Source organism: Vigna angularis, chromosome 4 (genome assembly GCF_016808095.1).
Source record: "Vigna angularis cultivar LongXiaoDou No.4 chromosome 4, ASM1680809v1, whole genome shotgun sequence".
NCBI classification, from domain to species: domain Eukaryota; kingdom Viridiplantae; phylum Streptophyta; class Magnoliopsida; order Fabales; family Fabaceae; genus Vigna; species Vigna angularis.
The window spans coordinates 8,592,554-8,614,099 of NC_068973.1; the positions used below are offsets into that span (position 1 = coordinate 8,592,554).

At 34.2% G+C, this 21,546-nt stretch overlaps 1 protein-coding gene and 1 pseudogene across 1 annotated transcript; both read left to right on the forward strand.

Annotated features, from left to right (window-relative positions):
• The first annotated feature begins 558 nt into the window (after positions 1-558).
• Positions 559-5,369, forward strand: LOC108332131 (protein LEO1 homolog). The gene is made up of 11 exons (XM_052877183.1): positions 559-889; positions 982-1,319; positions 1,801-1,945; positions 2,055-2,240; positions 2,495-2,671; positions 3,243-3,374; positions 3,450-3,629; positions 3,707-3,838; positions 3,952-4,056; positions 4,149-4,391; positions 4,957-5,369. The coding sequence occupies exons 1-11, from the start codon at positions 767-769 to the stop codon at positions 5,089-5,091; spliced, it is 1,896 nt and encodes a 631-aa protein (XP_052733143.1). The 5' UTR covers positions 559-766; the 3' UTR covers positions 5,092-5,369.
• A 2,865-nt stretch (positions 5,370-8,234) lies between these two features.
• On the forward strand, positions 8,235-13,203 carry LOC108330194 (chaperone protein ClpB1-like; annotated as a pseudogene).
• Positions 13,204-21,546: the final 8,343 nt, after the last annotated feature.

The following is a 21,546-nucleotide window of genomic DNA, read 5'->3' on the forward strand; positions in this document are numbered from 1 at the left end:
TCGATCAATTTTCGGTTAAGACTGAATCGAACAAATTTTGACTGTAGTAGTTCCAATCGAATTTTTTTGATTTTTGACCGAGGTTGACTCAATCAAATTTCGACCGAACCAATTTGATTGAGTTTTGTCTGTGATTTTCCTAACCTAATTCGGTTAATTTTAAGTTGGGATTGACTTGACTAAGTTTTGATTATGTGAATTTCAACCGAATTTAACTCAATTTCTATCCTGGTTTGTTTTGACATTTTGTTCAATTTGATTGTTTCAATTTTTGATCTAACTTAACTTTTTAATTTTGTTATTTGTAGAAAAATCTACATTATAAATGAGGTAGATAAATACTATTGTTTTGTTTTTTAATTACAAAATTGTTACAGTTGAATTCAAAATTAATAAAATTCGTATAACAATTTAATTCAAAAGTAATTCGAAAAGAGGTTAAGTTACAAGCAATTCAATTCAGTTTATATTACAATGTAATTTAATAAATAAAAAAATAATTCAATTGATCTGGGATCAGTTCAATTCAAACATTTTGTATTTTTAATTTACTGCAAATTTTTAATAGTGCAGTTCCCCACTCCTGGTATTTGGGATGAGACCAGCCATTACCACTAAATAAGCATGGAATCGCATCATCGACACCACAAACGCGACTGATCCGGTGCCTTTCACGAGCACAGCACAAGAACAAACAAACGCAGGTTCCCAGTTGAAGCGGTTCAATAAAAAACCATTCGTGCTAGGGTTTCTTCTCTCGGAAGCCATGGGAGGTGAGGAGAAGCGCCACCAGATGATGCAGAACCTCTTCGGCGACCAGTCCGAGGAGGAGGAAGAGCTCGACGTCGATTCCGAGCACGAATCGAATCCCCAACTCAATTACCCCTCCGTACGCCCCCAATTTCACACTCGTTTTCCTTGCAACGCGTTTGGATCCCTACCCTAACCATTTTTCCACGTTTTGGCGTATTGTTTTTTCAGGACGAGGGAGAGGGAATGGGGCAGCAGGAGGGAGAGGGCGAGGTGGAGGGCCAGGGGGAGGTGGAAATCGAGAGCGACGGAGACGGAGAAGGAGAACATGATCGCGAAAGCGAGGGCGAGAGGGAGCAGAGCTCGCAGGAGGTGGAAGTTGGAGAGAGAGAGGAAAGTGAGGGAAGAGACTCGGATAGTGAAGCCAAAGATGACGGCTATAGCCAGCGTGGCGTCACGAGTAAGCGCCGCGATGACGTCGTTGAGAGCGGATCTGAAAGGTCGGAGGAGAATCATTACGATCAGCACGACGATGAGGAGGAAGAAGTCGACGAAGCTAGAAGCCCCAGGTATAATGTTTCACGGAAAAATGTGGACAAATGTAGCTGAAGTATGTTGATATTTGTGGACTCGTTTATGTTTTCCTTTATCAGTGTTGTCATGCATATTGAAACATGTTTCATTGATTAGGGCATAGGATAGAACACAGGGAATTACTGATGACCCAAGACTTTTTGTGCTTAATTATTATAATTTTTCAATTTTTGGATTCTAGCGCCCCCCCTAATTTGATCATCTAACTTAGTACCGGTTGACAAATTCATCCTCTCTACTAACTACATTTAACATTTTCTAACTGAAAGGATGAACTTGTTTTACAGCGCTTAATTAGAGGACCAAATTTAAACAAAAAGGAAGTTGGAGGACCGAAGTGAAACATTAAATGAAATTAAAAGATCAAACGTCAAAGAACTAATCTTGCCAATTGTTTTATAACTGCTGCATGACATTAAGACTGATAGTTTATCTTTTTTTTTTTTATAAATGTAGTGTGTCGCCCAGAGATGAAAAAGAAGACGAGACTCGTGACTTGCATTCGGCCCCTGAAATTCGTGATGTATTTGGTGATTTTGATGATGATGAAGAAGAGGAAATGGGGTATGCTGTTCAGCAGGACATTGAACAAGATTCAAATGTGAGTGAAGGTGCCAATAGTGACATTGGTGTCAATAATGATTATTTTCCTTTATCTGTGAATTGCCTTAATTTTGAGAATTGACGATATTATTGGTTTCCTGCCCCAGAGATATCCTGTGGAGGAGGAAGGAAGCTACGGAAAGAACCTGAGACCAGAAGATATGCTTGCTGATGAAGGTCATCAGTATGAATCAGAGGAGGAAAACTTTGAGATAAAAACTAAAGAGAAGCCACTTGGCCCCCCTTTAGAATTGGAAGTTCCATTACGACCTCCTCCAGCTGTTCCAGACAAGGTTTGCTTCTAATTAATAAGTTTATTTATTCGAGTGAGAACCCTTTATTTTTATTTCATATTTTAATTTTAAAGCTTTTAACTTGGTGGCTGATGAATACGTTTTATGATAACAAGGTCATCACGAATACGTTTTAATACGTAAAATCTCTCAGGTTTTGTGTATAGATGAATTATAAGGACGTGCATTCTGGTAAGATATGTTGAATTTCATTATTCAGACAATTGTATTTTAATCTCTCTCTCTCTTGGCAGACGAACATGATTAAAGTTTCCAATATTATGGGTGTCGACCCTAAACCATTTGATCCTAAAACATATGTGGAAGAGGATACTTTTGTAACTGATGAATCTGGAGCCAGAAAGCGAATACGGTTGGAGAATAATATTGTACGTTGGAGGACTGCTAGAAATCCTGATGGCACAGCATCTGTAAGTAATTGTATACCGTTATCAATTATAATTTCGGTCAAATTTAAATGACTGGTGTGAAGAAGATTCTGATGTTCTTGTGTGTAACTTCTTAACTGCTTTTACATCATTTGTATTCGTTTCTACTACCTTTTACTCTCCTAATTATATCATAAAATATTTGATTTTGAATTTTGAGGTTAATATTGGGATGGATTCAGGATACAATGGCCAAATGTATTCTTTTAAGGTTCTGGAGTCTACTGTGTCTTCTGTCGATAAATCTGCCTTTTGGTTGAGAGAATCTGATTTAGTTTTGATGTGCATGAATGGACATGATTCTTTTGAACTTAGTAGATTGGTAATCTGTTAAGGAAGTTTATAATATTTTAAGGATATGTGAGGGCGAGGAAGTACTTCAATAAATTCATTAGTACTAAATAGGAATAAAATGCTCCATGTTCAATTATGTTTACCCTTTAACTTTGTAGAAAACCAGGTGGGTTAGTGTTATGATGATTTGTCATTCATGATCAGGTTGCAGAATGTAATTGTTTACAAAAAATGTATCATGGATTTTCTATTACTGTAGTATGAAAGCAATGCCCGCTTTGTGAGATGGTCTGATGGCAGCCTACAGCTTTTAATTGGGAATGAAGTTCTTGACATATCAGTGCAAGATGCACAGCATGATCAAGCACATCTTTTCCTTAGACACGGAAAGGTGAATTTCGTTATTCCTTTGAATGTCTTGATGAGTTACCATTTTCCCCTAATTGTCTGTGTTTACATGCTTCAGGGAATCCTTCAATCACAAGGAAGGTTATTGAGGAAAATGAGGTTTATGCCATCTTCCTTGTCTTCAAATTCTCATCGGCTGTTGACTGCCCTTGTTGACTCAAGGCATAAGAAGGTTTACAAGGTTAAAAACTGCATTACTGACATTGATCCTGAGAGGGAAAAAGAGGAAAAAGAGAAGGTATAATTAATAATTCAATAATTACGTGCTAAATGTCTCTTGGGTACCATCATCTAATTTCTATATATCTTTTGTAGGCTGAAAGTCAAAATATTAGGGCTAATGTGCTTCTTAACCGAAAGCGTGAGAAGGTGAGCCGGAAGTATACTCCAGCTGTGGATAGGAGGCGGCAACTTTCTCCTGGGTTTTTAGAGGATGCATTGGATGAGGTATAAAAGTCTGTTTTTCTTTTGGTCACGTATCTCCTGTAATTTTCTGTAAGCATATCTGGGTACATAAAACTATGACAGTTTCATTATTTACTCATTGTTCTTTCCTTCAGGAGGACGAAGCAGAGTACTATGATTCAAGTCGCTCTCAGCGCCGCTTTGAGGATGATTTGGAAGTGGAAGCCCGAGCAGAGAAACGAATTATGAATGCTAAAAAGGTATCGTTTCTCAGTCTGCGGAAATTTGTTTTTATATTGATTGTTTTGGCATTTGTCATTGATGAGGGTTTTTTTATTTTTTTGGAATTTAGTCACAGGGACCTAGAGACATCCCTCGCAAGTCTTTTTTCCCACCTGCTAAGTCCTCTCGAAATCCAGTCGGTTACCAGGATGATGAGAGAGAGGAGTCTGAGTACGAAACCGAGGAAGAGGAAAATGAGAGGCCACCTCCACGCAAGAGGGATGAGGATACTGAACCAGAGTATGAGGACGATGAAGAAGAGGAAGATCACTATGAAGAGGCAGAACAAGTTAATGATGCGTCAGATGAGGAGGTACTGCATATTTTATTAAAAATAATACATATTTAAATTTTTGGCTGTAGGTCCGTAGATATTTAGTTTTAGATTGGTTCTTATCAGCCCTCCTTAACTGTTGATAAGAAGGTATATTACATGTGATTAGTTCATGCAGTTTCGTTGTTTTTAAATCTTCCTCGTTTATAATGTTTCCATTTTATGCACTGGTTTGTAATGTGAAGATATTTATATTTTTGTTTATAAGACTGTTGTACGTGTGTCCTCTGTGTGCTTGTACATCTTGTGGGTAGGGTGAAAGTTCATAAGATGATGAAGCATTGTTTGTCAGATATTATATCCTTATGGACTTCTCTCTTATTGTCAGTTGTCACAACTGTGGATGAAATCCCACGACATTTTCAAAACACCCAACATGTTTCAACAACGTTTTGATTATCCTTATTCCCCTATTTTTTTGTTTTCTCTTAGTGTTCCTTAATTGTTGTACTCTTATTTTATGTCTCATAAATTTAGGTGGAAATAAGGATAGTATTCTATTGTTATGCCGTGGTTTTAAAACTAGTTGGATGTTTTGTTGCAGGAACCAAAGCAAAAGAGTAAGGAGTTTAGAGGCAGTGCCAAGAGGAAGGGATTTGAATCAGATGAAGAGTCTCCTCCAAAGAAAACAACCACCCATCGACGGATGGCAGTTGTGTATGATAGTGATGAGGAATAATGAACTTCCTTATGCCAGATTTTCACGGTTAGTATTCTTAGTCTCTAGAATTTTATTACAATACTACGGATCATCTATGTAGGATTGTTGAATTTGTAATAATTATTTTAATCTCACAAATGAATCTTGCAGTGCCCTTCCAGCGAAGGGTGTGCGTAAGACTGCAGCTTAGAGGCTGATATGACTCAATATTTTTCCTTAAATAGCTGTAAAATTAATATTTCATCCTTGTATACATAAAGCAGAGCCTGATATATTGATATAGTAATTGAATCTCTTGATAATGGTTTTAAAAAAGATCAGTGTAAATAAGTTTGTTCTCTGTATTTTCCGTTCGCAAACCTTTCGCCCTAGGGCAGGTAATGGAAACGGGGCGCCCCTTCCCTTCTTACTTTCTCATTGAACCGTGAAATTAATTTGCGACTTTATATTTTCTTTTGATAAAAGGAAAACTATATTTTAACAACTTCTATTTGGCAAATTTTTGACAATGTCTGTTGTCTTTGGTCCGTTTGAATAATTTTTTAAAACAAAAAAAGCTGTAAATGGACAAAAGAAAAATGTCTAAAATCACAAATCAAAAGGGAAGGAAAAATATTTTAACAACTTCTATTTGAATTTTTTTTTATAATGTCAGGTGTCATTGGTCCGTTTGAATAATTTTTTAAAACAAAAAAGGCTGTAAATGGATAACAGGAAAAATGTTCAAAACCACAAATCAAAAAGAGAAAAAGTACATCAACTGCGGGACAACTAAGAAAATAAGGAACAAATATAAACATACATCCGACGACCAATACCAACATAAATCCACAAAATTAAGGTTTCTAAACAAGTTTTTCAAATCCACAAAATTAAGGCTTTTGAAACAAGTTTTTTCAAAATAACGAAAGCAGAACACCCAAAAAGCAGAACATACAAAGTGGAAGACAAGACACCAAAAAAAGGAAGGAAGACGACAATGGTGATACATTAAATAAGATCAAACAAGTTTTCAATACCTCTGGAGACCAATAACAAAACGGCGACCGTGGTGGAGGAATAAAAAGAGGATTAATTTTGCCCTCTTGGTCAGCTTTTTATTTTTTACAAAAAATATTATACGTAATAAAGACACTTGACACACATGATATTGTAAAAAAGATATTTAATCATTTTGATAGTCTTTAAATAGGTTTTTCTATTTTTTTTTTGTTTTAGTTGGGTCTTTGTCGTTAAACATTTTAAAATTAAGCTGTGAAAATTGAATTTAGGAATGAAAAAATTAGGGTTTTTGAAAACCAAATTGGGAATGAAATTAGATAGGGTTCGAGATTAGAGATGCAATGAATTTAGTATTCATAGAGTGTTCGACATCATGTCATCTTCGCACCACCGTGGATCACCATGGACAAATCATGATAGTCATCGTGAAACAAAGAACCTGTTCTTCTCTCGCGTAATGTAGTCTCACGCTATTAAATCTCCAAAAACCAGTAGCAAACTCAGTTAAGCCACGGACCACCTACATCTCATCTTCCCAAATTGCGAACTACATGGAACATGCAACCAAAGAAATCATGAACCCTAAATCACAATCCCTAATCCCAAATCGTAGAAAACTAAGACACAGATCGAGCTGCTTCATGTCACCACCATCGCAATATCCCACAAGCCACCAAAACGTGAAACCCTAATTTTTACAAGAGAAAAAATCACGCCTACTTCATCGTAGCAACAATTGTAGAGATCTCTTTCAGCGAACTCCTGTTGGCATGAAATCCAAAATGCAAAGGCCACCTTGCCTAAATCCACTATGACAATACAACAAAAACCTCGCTTAATCCCTAAAACAACATAAACACCAATACGAAGAACCTCGCTCAATCCCTCTCCAATTTCGATCCTTGTCAATTCTAATTTAGCTGTCTCTCAATGAATGTATTTTCAATTTGGAATGTTAGAACCCTAATTTCGTGATTATCAATTTCAAATGAGAAACTTATTTCTTTAATTATTTAATGTATCATATTCTATGTAACATGCCTTCCATCTACCAAGTAATTTAATGAAATCAACTTGATTTTAACTCCATTAATTCAATTTAGCAACACAGATTCAATTACACTAATTTTTATATTTAAAGATCGAAATATAACAAACAAAAAAAACCTATTTGAAAAAATCTAACCACCTAAAAAAATTGTCAAATAGAAGTTATTAAAATATCGTTTTCCTTGATAAAAATATGCATTAAAAACATACACACTCAGGTTCTAGGAGAGACTAGAAAACAATTGGTCTTCCATATGTATATATTCAAATACCAACTTCTAGAAGGAGACTAGAAAACAATGTGTTCTTCCATATGTATAAATTCAAATGCCAACTTCTAGAAGGAGACTAGAAAACAACGTGTTCTTCCATATGTATATATCCAAATACCAACCTGATTTTATTAAATGATAAATTCATTGGTGATGATCGAAGTTTAGTTACTGTTATGTTACGATTTTAATATGTCTAAACGTAAATAAATATCTGTTAATTTGATTTTTGGAATTTAAAATATTTCATTATATAGTATAATTTTATTTTTGAAAGTAAATGGTTTTGGATGTTTAATGACACTTTTGTTGATGTGGATGAGTGTTTTCGTCACGCACATCTCCGATTTTAAAAGGTGGACAAATTTATGTAAGCGATTTATTCCACTAACGTTGGAATGTAATTTTAAAATCCTTTGGAATCTGTTCCTATACCTTTTCATTACAAAATCCAATAAGCCTTCTGAATACGTGATTTCCTTTGCATGAGAATTTGTCTACGTTAATCAAGGTTAACATGACATACTTTTACGGACACAGATAAATAAAAAATAATTATAAAAATATAAATTTTTGTATTTTTAAAAAGGAAAAAAAATAAAAAGATATTTTCAGATAAATGTAAAAAATTAAGTGTCCAATAATATTTTTCAATCATAAATTTCATTACTTTTAAGAGAATTTAGGTACACTAAATTTCAAATGTTTCTTTTCTTTTTATTTAATTTTAATTTTGTAGACTTTATGAAGTATTTCACTTACTATCAAATACAAATATTTTAATATTAAATATATTTAATAAATAAAAAAGTTTATTTTGTAACTACTTAAATCATCTTCTCCCAAGCGCTAACCAACACGGCGGGAGAGGAATCGGCGTGCACGGCGGAGAGAGTGTTCAGCCAAGCGCTGAAGAAGTTGCCCTCGCAATCTCCTTCTCCACGAGGTTCCGGCCAGCACGAGCCTCATCAAAGCCATCCGCAGAGCTCAGTCGCTCCAGAAGACGCGTGGTGACAAGCACCTGGCCCTTGACCAGTTCATCCTCCGCCTTCTGGAAGATTCTCAGATCCCAGAGTTGCTCAGGGAAGCCGGTGTGGCGGCATCGAAGGTGAAATCAGAAGTCGAGAAGTTTCGCGGCAAGGAAGGAATGAAAGTGGAAAGCGCCAAAGGCGACAAAACCTTTCACATACTAAATTGCCAAATGATAAATTCGAAAAGACATTTTGGCCAGACTACATTTAATAAATGAGATTTTGGTTTAATTTTTCCGAATGAATAAAAGCAACTGAATATAATTTAGCATATTTTGTACAATTTGAGTTTAACTACGATAATTCGATAATTTCATATGGGTAGGATAGTTCTTGAAAATAAATAATGTTTAACTTTGAAATTTGAGCTGTACTAGTTTGACATAAAACATTTGTTTACTAAAACGATGATTTACCAAGTTCAAATAGTTCATATAACTCACCTCGTATATATCTCTGTTTTCAGGTTTTGAATACCTATGGAAGAGACATTGTGGAACATGCAGGAAGCTCGACCCGGTTATTGGAAGGGATGAGGAAATACGAAGGGTTGTGAGAATTTTATCTAGAGTAAACGCACTTGAATATAATTTAGCATATTTTGTACGATTTGAGTTTAATTACGATAATTCGATAATTTCATTTCGGTGGGATAATTCTTGAAAAGAAATAATGATTTATTTAACTTTGAAATTTGAGTTGTACTAGTTTGACGTAAAACATTTGTTTACTAAAACGAGTGAAATCAAGCATTTAACAAGTTCAAATATCTAAACATTTGAAATTTGTGTTGTTGCATAGTTTAAATTGGCGGCACCAAGCTTGAGGAGTATAGGAAGTATGTAGAGAAGGATGCAGCCTTTGAAAGAAGGTTTCAGCATGTGTACGTGGCAGAACCAAGTGTTGTTGATACTGTAAGTATACTTCGTGGTTTGAAAGAAAGATACGAAGGTCATTTAAGGATTCTTGATCGTGCTTTGGTTGTTGCGGCTCAATTGTCTAGTCGCTACATCACTGGTATGTGCTGCTCTGTTTTAGTGTATTCTTTAATTGGAAATTTAGTATATTAGTTTTGATTGGAATGGTAAGCTTTAGTCTTAGGGAAAAATTTAATCTCACATAGTTTTGGTTCCGCTAAAATCAAAGAAAGCATTTGGCTTTATAACTGCTACAGACGTTATATGTTTAAATAAATTATTTAAATGAATAATTTCGGTTGTGTAGGTCGTCATCATCACACAAGGCAATTGATTTAGTCGATGAGGCTTGCGCAAATGTGAGAGTCCAACTTAATAGCCAGCCAGAGGAAATTGACAACCTCGAAAGGAAGAGAATGCAGTTAGAAGTGGATCTTCATGCTCTGGATAAAGAGAATGACAAAGCTAGCAAAGCTCGTTTAGTAGAAGTAAGTGTTATGCTAATTGGTTGTCCTTGTAATTTGGATTATGTTTGTATTACAACAGTTGTAATTATATTTTTATGTTCAGGCGCGGAAAGAGCTTGATGACCTGAGAGATAAACTGCAACCTTTGATGATGAAGTACATAATGGAGAAGGAAAGGATAGATGAGATTGGAAGACTAAAGCAAAAAAGAGAAGAGGTGAATTTGCTCTTCTAGAGGCTGAGAGACTATATGATCTCGCCAGAGCTGCACATTTGCGGTATGATGCGATTCAGGAAGTGGAATCTGCAATTCAAGCAGCTTGAAGGGAACATATGGAAATGTAATTTTGACAGAAACGGTTGGACCTTATTGCTGAGGTTGTTAACCGCTAGACTGACAAGACTTGGACAAAACGATAAAAAAAGGTTGATCAGTCTTGCCGATAGATGACACCAAGATCTGATGCTGCCAGGTAGTAAAGAAGTTAAAATGAATGAGGGTGAAGATGGTGAGATGGAGATGTGAGTGAACGCTAATAACTATGTTTGAAGAAGAGAGGTTCAAGTTGATGCTTTTGGTTCTTTTGAACTTCTTTTCATACTTTCGCATCTGAAAGTTTTTCTGAAGAACATTATGTAAATTTTGTATTTTGCTTTGGTAAATTGATGTTTTACTCCTTTTGAGCATCTTCTTTTCTGCATAGGGTTGTTGGAGAGGAATATCCTAATTTTATATTTTTTTTCTTCTGCAAATATGCTAATTATAAACTTAATATTATTTTTTTAATCATCATTCCCACTCAAATAAGTTTCTCAGCAAATTATAAGTTTATACTTTTTCATAATAATATTAGTTTTGGTCAGAAAATAGGTAAACAAGGAAGACCTGATTTATATGCGTAGGAGTAATTATAAATTCATATGTCGATCGAGAAATTAAAAATTATTTTTTCTAAACAATTTGTTTCATTATTTGTGCTTATGAATTTAAGGATGTGCTTTGAAATTCTAAAAAAATTATTTATGTAATTCACAAACTACATTTAACAAGTAATTTAATTCCAAAAAATCTTAAGAATAAATAGATACAAGAATTCATTATAATTAAAATAATTCTAAACACAATATAATCATAATAAATAAGGTAACTCTAGACATAATATAATCATAATAAATAGGGTAACTCTTGTCATAATATAATAATAAATAAGATAAATATTCTAACACTTTCCCTCAAACTCGAACATACAAAATGTATGTACAAAATTTGGAACAAATAAATTCAATCTGAAGAGCCTTTAACCACATTGTCAATACATATTCAAAAGTCACAACAAAGAAAACACACAAAAACCTCAGTCATTTGTAATAAAAATTGTACCAAGAAATATACCTCTGCATTATTTTATCACGAGCTGTTTGGATTGAAGATTTTACTGAAAGTCTAGTAAGGAGGTGTCCTGCCCCAATATTAGAGGTCATGATAATGACTGTGTTTCTAAAGTCAACAGTGCGGCCTTAGCTATCACTTAACCTTTCATCATTCAAGACTTAAGGAAGAGTGTTAAACACATATATGTATGCTTTTTCTACTTCATCAAACAGTACCACAATGTAAGGTCTTCGCTTTACTGACCACCTTCTTCGTGTCTAAGATACCTGAAAGTTTAAAATGTGGGTTAGTCATCCGTCTTCATAGGAAAACAGTCAACTCACTTACTGTTCCATGTATTCAGACATGTCAATTTTAACCAACTGATTTTGATCGTCAAAAAGTTGCTCAACAAGAGCCTTTGCAAGCTCGATCTTTCCAACACCAGTTGGACCCAAGAACAAGAAGGAGTCTGTTGGTTGTTGAGGTCTCCCAAGCCCGGCTCTGGATCTCAATACAGCTTCTGCTACGGAATTAACTGTTTGGTCTTGCCCTACAACTCTCTAGTGCAATCTGTTAGCAAGACCAATCAACCTTTCTTTTATCATTTTGCCCGAGTCTTGTCATGGGTATCCAGTCCAACGACTAACAACCTCAACAATGTGTTCAGGTCCAACAATTTCTGTCAACATTACATTTTCCTCAGTGTTTCCTTCAAGCTCTTGAAATACATATTTCACCTCCTGAACCGCACCACACCACAAATCTGCAGCTCTAGCAAGATCATATCGCCTCTCAGCTCAACTTTACTCCTCTAGCAAGATCAGTTGGTTAAAATTGACATGTCTGAATTCATGGAGCAAGAGCAACATTCTGTTATACGCTTGATTGGGGCACCACCTCGGTAAGTGGATTGACTATTTTCCCTTATAAGCTTAGTGTGATTTTTGGGTATAAAGACGAATGACTAACCCACATTCTAAACTTTTAGGTATGTTCGGAAACGAAGAAGGTGGTCAACTAAATGAAGCAGTCTTACGTACTGTTTAACACTCTTTTTCATGTCTTGGATGATGGAAGGTTAACTAATGGCCAAGGCCGCACGGTCGACTTTAGAAACACAGTATTGGGGCAAAGCATCTTCTTACTGGACTTTCAGGAGAATCTTCCATGCAAACTGCTCGTGATAAAATAATGTAAAAGGTATATTTCTTGGCATACTTTTTATTACAAATGACTGAGTTTTTTTTGTGTGTTACCAGACATTTTAGGCCAGAACTGTTAACCGGCTTGATGAAATTATTGTATTTGATCCTCTTTCGCATGAGCATGAGCAATTAAGGATGGTTGCAAGGTTATAAATGAAAGACGTTGCTTCTCGTCTTGTTGAGAGAGGAATTGCAATGGCAGTTACTTATGCAGCTTTTGACTATATCCTTAATGAGAACTATGATCCGGTTGGTATTATTTTCATAATGATATTGTAAATATTGTTTATTTTACAATAGAGACTGTGAGTATTGTGTTATGTTTCAAGTTTATGGTGTTAGACCATAATAAGAGGGGAGCGCCCTCACCATCACCAACGAGGTCAACCGCCACCGACGCCTCCTATGAGTCAGGCCTTCGTCGCCGGGATTGTCGCCGACGACGCTCGTTGCGGCCAGGGGTACCATCAGAGTTCCCCTTTCTTTTCTTCCAAACGTTAGGGTTCCTTCCCTCCCTAACGTATAGTGGAGGTTGGAGAGTATAATGGAACAGGACGTTGAACTGAGTCGTGTTCGTGAATAGGTTAGGGTTTGTGAATGGTAACAAAGGTTCTGTGTTTGAACTGTGTCTTTTTATGTTTTGGGTGTTGAGATGGGTTGGTGTGAAGATGATAGGAAACACGGTACATGTTAGGAAGTGAGTGAGTTCTTTTCTATTTTTCAGGTGTTGAAGAAGATAGAGGAGAGAATGAAAGATGAGCTGATGATGAGGAAGGCGTTCCTCTGTGCGAGTGAAAAAATGATGTTGTGATGTGAGGATAAAGAGGAATCAATTTTTGTGTATAAAAGATAGAAATGTTTTTCTGTCTATCTGAAAAATGGCTTTGGCGTTTTTGATTGTTGGAAGATGAAGTTGGGTGGGATGATGGATTTCTGTGATGCTCCTGATGAATGAATTGGTTTCGGAGGGGGTGATTAAAGTTTGTGAGAGGCTAATGATGGTTCGTACTTCCGCCTTTACCTTCCCCTTAACATGTTTTCTGGCCTTTTCCTCCCCTTTTCTGAAAAAAAACCGTTTTTCTTGGAGTCTTGTGAACTTGCGTAAGGAGGCCATGCAATCCTGCGGTACAGTCATATACTACATGCCTTTTCTTTGAGTGATTCTTCATACGCGCCTGACTGCTCTGCATCCCAATTTTACTTCTTTATTCTTCGTTTAATAAAAAATAAAAACTTAACTTCCTTAACCGCACTTTGAAGTGCGTTTTCTAATTATCGCACTTTAAATTTTTAGTGGTCGCACTTCAAAGTGCACTTCAAAGTACGTTTTATATGCGTTTTTTATATGTGCATTTTTTTTTATTATATTTTATGCTACGAATTTAAAAACATACATATATAATAATTAAAAAATTACAAATAAATCCAAAATAATATTTAAGAAAATTTACACATGATAATTATAATTTAATTCAATAAAAAATTTAATAATTATTTCAATTTCATAAAAAATTAAATAAAATTAAATATATAATAAATGATATATTACGAAAATAATAATATGTTAAAAAATAACAAATTCAACAAAATTTAACAAACAAATAAAATAAATAAAAATATATTAAAAGAAAACATTTTATTTAACAACTAACATCAAAAATTAAATTTATTATACTAACTTAATAAAAATAAAACCTAATAAAATAAATATATACTAACTTAATAAAAAAAATTAAAAAATCTATAAAAATAAAACATAAACGGCATTTGAAGTCTAGCCAAGAACTAACGCACTTCCATGTGCGGCTAAGCCGTTTATTATACTCGCCTAATAAAACTAATAAAATAAAATATACTAACCTAATAACAAAAATTTAAAAACTTATAGAAATAAAAACCTACGGCATTTGAACTCCGACAACAACTAACGCACTTCGAAATACGATTTCTCTGTCCAGCTTCCGCACTGTGACCAAAATATCCTCATTGACTGTGTTAAGAGTATACTTGGAATTAAAATATATTTTGCCTACGGCAACTAGTTTTGCCTAGTTTTGCTTTTTACCTTGCGGATAATTTAGGCCTTGACGGAGCAAAATATTTGCTTCCAAAATATGAATAGACAGTGTTGGAAACACAAAAATGGTCTAAGTAAAGCCTTTAAGAAAAAGACTAAATAAAATAATATCAAAATAGTAAAATAAAAATTAAAATAATGAGATAACATAGCATAAAATAAAGATAAAATAAAATAACATAATAATAATAAAATATAATAAAGTATAATATAATAAAGTAAAATAAAATATAATAGAATAACAAAGAAAGAGAAAAAAGATAAAATAATATAATATAATAAAGTAAACAAAAAAAGTAAAATAATAAAATAAGATAAAAGAAAAATAAAAAAAATAACATAAAATAAAACAAAATAAAAATAGATCAATTATTTAATCAATCTGAATTATTCAATCGGTACAAAATTGGGTGTTAAGATTAATTTGTATGTTAATAGTATATTTTTCTTCTAAGTTTTTCAAATAAAAGGATCTGATGCTTTTAGTATCAAGTTTTATTTTTCTCAAAAACTAATGAAGTTTACAAATAGATTTTTGACACATGTTTTTGGTAATGTCTAAACTGAAAATTTGTACATAGTTCTTGTATAAAAAAGTTTAATTAATGTTGTTTTAAATGAGGGTTTCTTAATGAAAGTATCTAATACTCACTTTTCAAAAGTAATTGTTTTATATTAAATATATTGAGCACATTAGGTCGTTCGATAGTATTGTAGGTGAAATATCTACCAAAAAGTTGGCTTATAGTTAATGTATTATATTATGAAAATAGACAAAATATTTTTCTGAAAATTTTTGTAAATCGACATCTATTGAAAATAACTAAACGAGTTTTTAATTTGATAGATTTAATGCAAAAATGTTTTCATCACTTGAATATCTTTCTTTGCAATGTTAAAGTGGCATCTTTCATGCTTCTCAAGTAATGTTCCTTTCTTTACTTTTTCTTAACGAAAAACGTGTTGCCTTTGTTGCTCATCATTAGCTTAAAATGGCCGATATATATTTATGAATCTTTTAAGGGATGGTTTTAAAAGATTAATTTTCTTTTTAAATTTGTACAATTATTTTTTGTTATGGATCTTAACATATGTTTAATATACATCCTCGTAAATGATTCTACAAAGGAGACTTGAGGTAATAATAAAGGTGAATTTTGAAAAGGTTTATGATTATATAAGTTAAGAGTTCTTTTATTATATGAGTAAATTAGGTTTATCTAATATGTGGATAATGATTGTGAATCATCTCCTATTTTAGTGTTGGTAAATGGAAATCAAACTTAAGAATTTAAACTCACATGGATGAGATAAGGGGACCTCTTGGCTTCATTCTTGCTTCTTATAGTGGTAGAAGGTTTAGTTGGAATGGTTAGAAATGCTAAAGGAAACAAGTATATAAAGGATTGAAAATAGGGAAAAACAATGTTGTGGTTAATTTATTAAAGTTGACTGATGACACACTCTTTGTGTGTGTGAAGCAAGCCTCCAAAATATTTTGGCCATAAAAAGTATACTAAGATACTCTGAAATGGGTTCAAGCCTTAGGGTAAACTTTCATAATAAAAATATTATGAAAGTTTCATTTAGGTATCTAAGCTTGCCGATGGGGTGGGGAACCCTAGAAAGCTGTCTTTTTTGACAACTTGTTGTTAGTAAAATAAAAAATAAGTTATCAAGATGGAAGTACAAGTTCTTATCATTTGTAAGGCATATTTTTCTTATAAAGTCTATCGGTATTGTGCTACCTTTATACTATTTCTCCTTCTATAAAGCATCGATCTCTGTATGCAAGACAATCATAAAAAAACAAAGACATTTTCTTTGGAGATAAGGTTCTAAGGGTAGAAGGATAACTTGGGTAACATGGTATAACTTATGCAAACCTATAGAAGACAAAAGGATAGAAATAAAAGATAATAGGTTGTTCAACAAAGCCCTATTAGCTAAGTGGAAATGGAGACTAGGTGTGGATGAATAGGGATTATGGAAAGATGTATTAGAATCAAAATATGGATTTTTGGAGAAATTGAAATGGAAATTTCGAAAAAAATATGCATATTTGTGGTGAAAATTTTAAGTGAAGTAAGTGGTGAGGTCAATAAGAAAGATGGTTTGATCAAAATATTGAGTGGAAAATTAGATCGAGGACTAAGATCAAGTTTTGCGAGGAAACATGGATAGACGATATCCATTAAATGTCTGGTTCTTTAGTCTATTTGTTAATTCTAATAATGGGGAACAAACATCAATTGAGTTAGGAAGTTGGATTAGTAACAATTGGGGATTTGAAATTGAGTTGGAGGAAATAATGGTTTTAATGGGAAAAACTCCAACTAACAAAATTCATGCATATATTAGTACATAGCTCATTACATAGAGAAGGTGAGGATACATGGATTTGAAAAGATGAGGAGGGAGAAAAATATACGGTAAAATTAGCTTATATAAAATTGCATAACATATTTAACGAGGAACATTATGATATGTTCAAGTTATTTTGGAGTATAAGATTCCTCCCATTTACACAATATTTTGCATGAAGGATAATTCTAAATAGAGTGGCAACAAAGGGAAACCTTAGGAGAATATGTTACAAGACACCTTTTACACATTGTGTGGGTTAGCGAGGAAACTGTAACTCATTTATCTTTTTACCTATGACATAGCCAACAAGGTGTGGAATATGTGCAATTGATGGATAGGTATAAACACTACACATCATAATCAACCCATGTTCATTTCTAAAAATATTTCCATGTTTCCTTCTAATAACAAAGGGAACAATCTAGGACAAGAATTATGGATTTTTGTCATATGGAACATTTGGAGTCATAGGAATAAAGTTGTTTTTAGGCAAGGAAAAGTTAATGCAGAGAATATTTTCTTTATGAGACAATTGAGAACGTGGACATGGATGAAGCACAAAATATCTATTGTGAAGTTTTCATACATAAAATGGTTTCAATGCTCAATTGAGTGCATTAGATCTGTCTCATAGGTAGTATAGAGAGGTATAACATAAACATAGGTATATAAGAAAGGGAGAGATAGACTAATTTATAACCGAGAAAGAGAGGGAATGGTATATAATATACTAGAAATACATGTGTGTTTGTATCCAATTTTGTGTAGGTGTCTTGAAGCTACCACTAAGGAAAACAAAGTTTTATACCCACTATGAAGGCGTCCAAAATAATTTTGAAACCTAATTATGAAAAAAGAGTTGAACTGTTGTGAAAAACCTTGTGAAGAATGAAGCAATACTGTAATAAGTATTGGATAAATGTTGCCTCATGTGTTTGATGTTAAGTATTACACGATATATTACATATTCTCAAATATAAACTCTTGCAAGAATTAAAAGAATAAATATGATTAATAATAAAAAGATGAAAAGTTTATTTTTTATGGAATTTTGGATTATAACATAGACTACAATAATGAGTATGTGTATAGTATAAACAATAATACTCTAAAAATATTTTTTTTTGAAAATAGAAAGAAAAGCTTTAAAAATTTCCTCTTTAAAACATAAAAGTTATTATATTTTAAAAACATTTGGGGAGGAATAAAAAATATAGTTTTTTTATAAATAAATTGTTTTTATACATTTTTTTTCTTAAAAACAATAGTAGAAACATTCAGTTTTGGTGTATTGTACCGATATAAAACTAATTAGTTTTGGAGATGACATTGTTTACCTGAAGAGAAGGAGTTGGTAGGGTGGGAAATGTTTATGCCATGGTTATGAAGTTGTGTTTTTCTTTTATAACAAAAAAAAAAACAAAAATCATACTTAAAATTACAACTTCTTCATAATACTTCAAAGAACCACTTTTTAAATTTACTTAAGATTCTAAATTACATTTTACATTTTTTTAAAATTAATTTCGAAAGATGGAAATATATTTAAATGCATTAAAATCCAAATATGTCGGTAAATTTTTAAATACTATAGATTATTTCAAAGTATTTATTTAATATATAATTTTGACTTGTGTATAAAACACGACTTATTTTATGTTTGAATTTTGTTCGATTTTCAACTAAATAAGAAAAGTTTATAACGACGGCAAAGTGCGGTACGGAATAGAACTAACGAAGAAGTTTTGTACTTTAATGATTTTCGTTTTGGACTTTATCTTATGTCAACATTTTCTTTTCTTTTAGCTTTGTGCGTGTGATTGTTTTAACATAAAATAAACAGTTAATATTTTTTATAGTTAATAAAATCGATTATTATTAGTTATCATTAATATTGATGTTATTTCATATATTAACAATTTTTAGTTATAAAATAGTGTTTTTGTTTAATTAATGAAATGATTAATTATTTTTTGTTTTTAAATTTGATTGTTATTTGTGAGACCCCTAATAATTAGTAGCAATAAATCTTTGTCACGTCAAATTAATGCACACCACATCAACGCTTAACTCACCACAAACCCCCCTCACCCTAATCTGAAAACCAGCCCTCTGACGTGCACAGAAAACCCCACCCCATTATTTTCCCCTGAAGCATTAAAAGCGCACTTTGCACTGCATGCACGCACGCCACGTGTCACGGGAGAAGCTTCTGAAATCAGAAGTGGTGTGCAGGTGTCGGGCTGGGAGACGCTCGTCCGTCTTGACGAGGAAAGCAACAAAACTGAGATTTGAAAAACTCTCCCTCTCTCACCCGCACGCACCCTTCATCTTCCTCAGAAACTAAACCTCTATTTTTCTCCACCTTCTCTCTAGAACTTTCCAAACTTCTCTCTACTATTACTCATTCCTTGCTACTCCGATAAATTTTCAGAGACCGTGGGGACGTTCACGGACCAGTGAGCTTCATTTGGATCCGAACCCCTTCAGATTCGGTAACCGGTAAGTTCCGAACCACACCCTAGTTTCTGGGGTTAATGCGAACCCTATTTCAGTTGCATGCAAAGTTATAAACTGAGTTTTCTGAGTTTTCTTTGGTTAGACTTAGTTAAGGAGCGTAAGAAAGATCTCGGAGGGTAGAAAGCCATAGTTGGGCAAATTCAAGCTATACTGTTAAACGTGTACTGCTATCCAGGTAAGGGAAGCTTATTAAATTTAAGTCGCATGCTTTTGTTTGTGTTGTATGGATGTTCTGAGAGTTTCGTGAAGCATGATCTGTGATATTTGATTTTGATGTATGATTATAAGTATGAGTTGAAATATGGTGAATATGAAATTGTACTATGATATGAGTATTGAAAAGGTGAAATATGTATATGCTGAGAAATGAATGAATGTAAGTGAAACTCTGAATATAAACTCCCATATGATAACGTACGTTCGACATTAAACGGTTCTTGACCGTTTGGTGTTCTAGTAAACTTCTTTGAATTGGAATACTTTCATTTGGAAAGAATTCTGGTGGAGGATGAGTTGTGTTGGTCTTTTACTTAGAGCTCATAATGAGTAGTGTCGATCTTATCCCTATCATTCGTACTGAGTAGTGCTCAGTCTTACACCAAGCGCTCATACTCTTTTTCTTGTAAAATCTCTAAATGAATATAGTGTTGGTCTACTTTTAATAATGTTCTCTATCGTGCTCAGTCGTTTACTAGCATAGGTGTTCTGTCTGTGAACTATAGCAATTGGTCCCTCCGACAAGTTGGCCAACCTTGATATTCTGCGAACCGGACCATCCGTGTCGACCGACCCTGTTGATAACCTTTGTGAATACAGGTCGACCATCCGTGTCGACCGACCATGTTGATAACCCTTGTGAATACAGGTCGACCATCTATGTCGACCGACCATACCGAACACCCTTGTGAAACAGGTCGACCATCTGTGTCGACCGACCAGGTTGATAACCTTTGTTACTACAGATCATCCATCTGTGTCGACCTACCGTGTCGATCACCCTTGTTACTACAGATCATCCATCTGTGTCGACCTACCGTGTCGATCAGTCTTGTTACTACAGATCATCCATCTGTGTCGACCTACCGTGTCGATCACCCTTGTGACTACAGATCATCCATCTGTGTCGACCGACAATGTCGAGTACCCTTGATTAATACAGGTCGTCCATCTAATTGGTAATCGGTTCTATTCTGTTTTGGAACAGAGTAAATTCTTCGATCTTGTTCTCCACGGTTGTCCTCATTGTAAAGAGGGCTGAACGTTTGTGATTTTATGTACTTGGACTGAAAGATAAAAATGAAAATAAAAGTGAAAGATTATAAATGCTGAACATTATATGAGGTGAAACTATGGTGGTGGGATTTGGGCGAGCGTTCCGTGGAGGAACGACTCTATGATTTGAATATGAGAAGTGTATAGTATGACCATGGTAAAATTACTGATGGCTGTTCATCCTGAAATTTCGTGAGTGCTCGTCCTCATGCAGAGGGGAGTAGGTCATGCGTGGAAATGGCAGGAGGCTCTAGTCCTATTGAGTACTTTGGACTGATAGGGCTAACCTCAGGTGGCAGCTGATGAGTGTTTCCAGTTACCACACCACCCGAGTGCACGAACGCCTGTAGTTACATGGATTCATACAGTCCGGACGGTCTGTCTTATGAGAGTTTGAACTGATATTATGTGTTGTGATATCTTTATGAAGGTTGAAATGTTATGTGTATGAATTATTGGTGAATTAAATTCAATAAGCTTACCCTGTGTTGTTTCCTTGTGTTGTCGTTCGTCCATGTACGTCCGTCTTGTCAATGCAATGATCATCCGTGTGGATGTGAGCAGATGGAGAGGCGTTGCTTGAGGAAGCGCTGGAAGAAGAAAATTTGGAGGACGCCAATCTGGTTGAAGTAGAGGTTAAAGCCGAGCCCTAGAGCGCTCGTTAAGTTGTAGTTTATATCCTTGCTGTTAGCTTTTGGACGTTCGGTTAAAGCTTGTAAAACCGTTCGTCTTTAAACTTTGAAATACTGCTGTATGGTATTTTACCTCTGTACGTGAGAACGTTCGGTTTTGGAATCTTTGCGCTTAGTATTAAAACTGCATGTTTTAACTGTTAATTGTAATTAATTCTAATCTATGGTAATTACTATATTTTGGGATGTTACATTAGTGGTATCAGAGCAGTTTTGTTCTTTTGAA

Bases quoted from the DNA above. Each gene is read 5' to 3' on its own strand.
- LOC108332131 (XM_052877183.1), top strand. From the start codon at position 767: ATGGGAGGTGAGGAGAAGCGCCACCAGATGATGCAGAACCTCTTCGGC. The intron at 2,241-2,494 runs GTTTGCTTCTAA...CTCTCTTGGCAG, and splicing joins CTCCAGCTGTTCCAGACAAG to ACGAACATGATTAAAGTTTC. The intron at 4,057-4,148 runs GTATCGTTTCTC...TTTGGAATTTAG, and splicing joins GAATTATGAATGCTAAAAAG to TCACAGGGACCTAGAGACAT.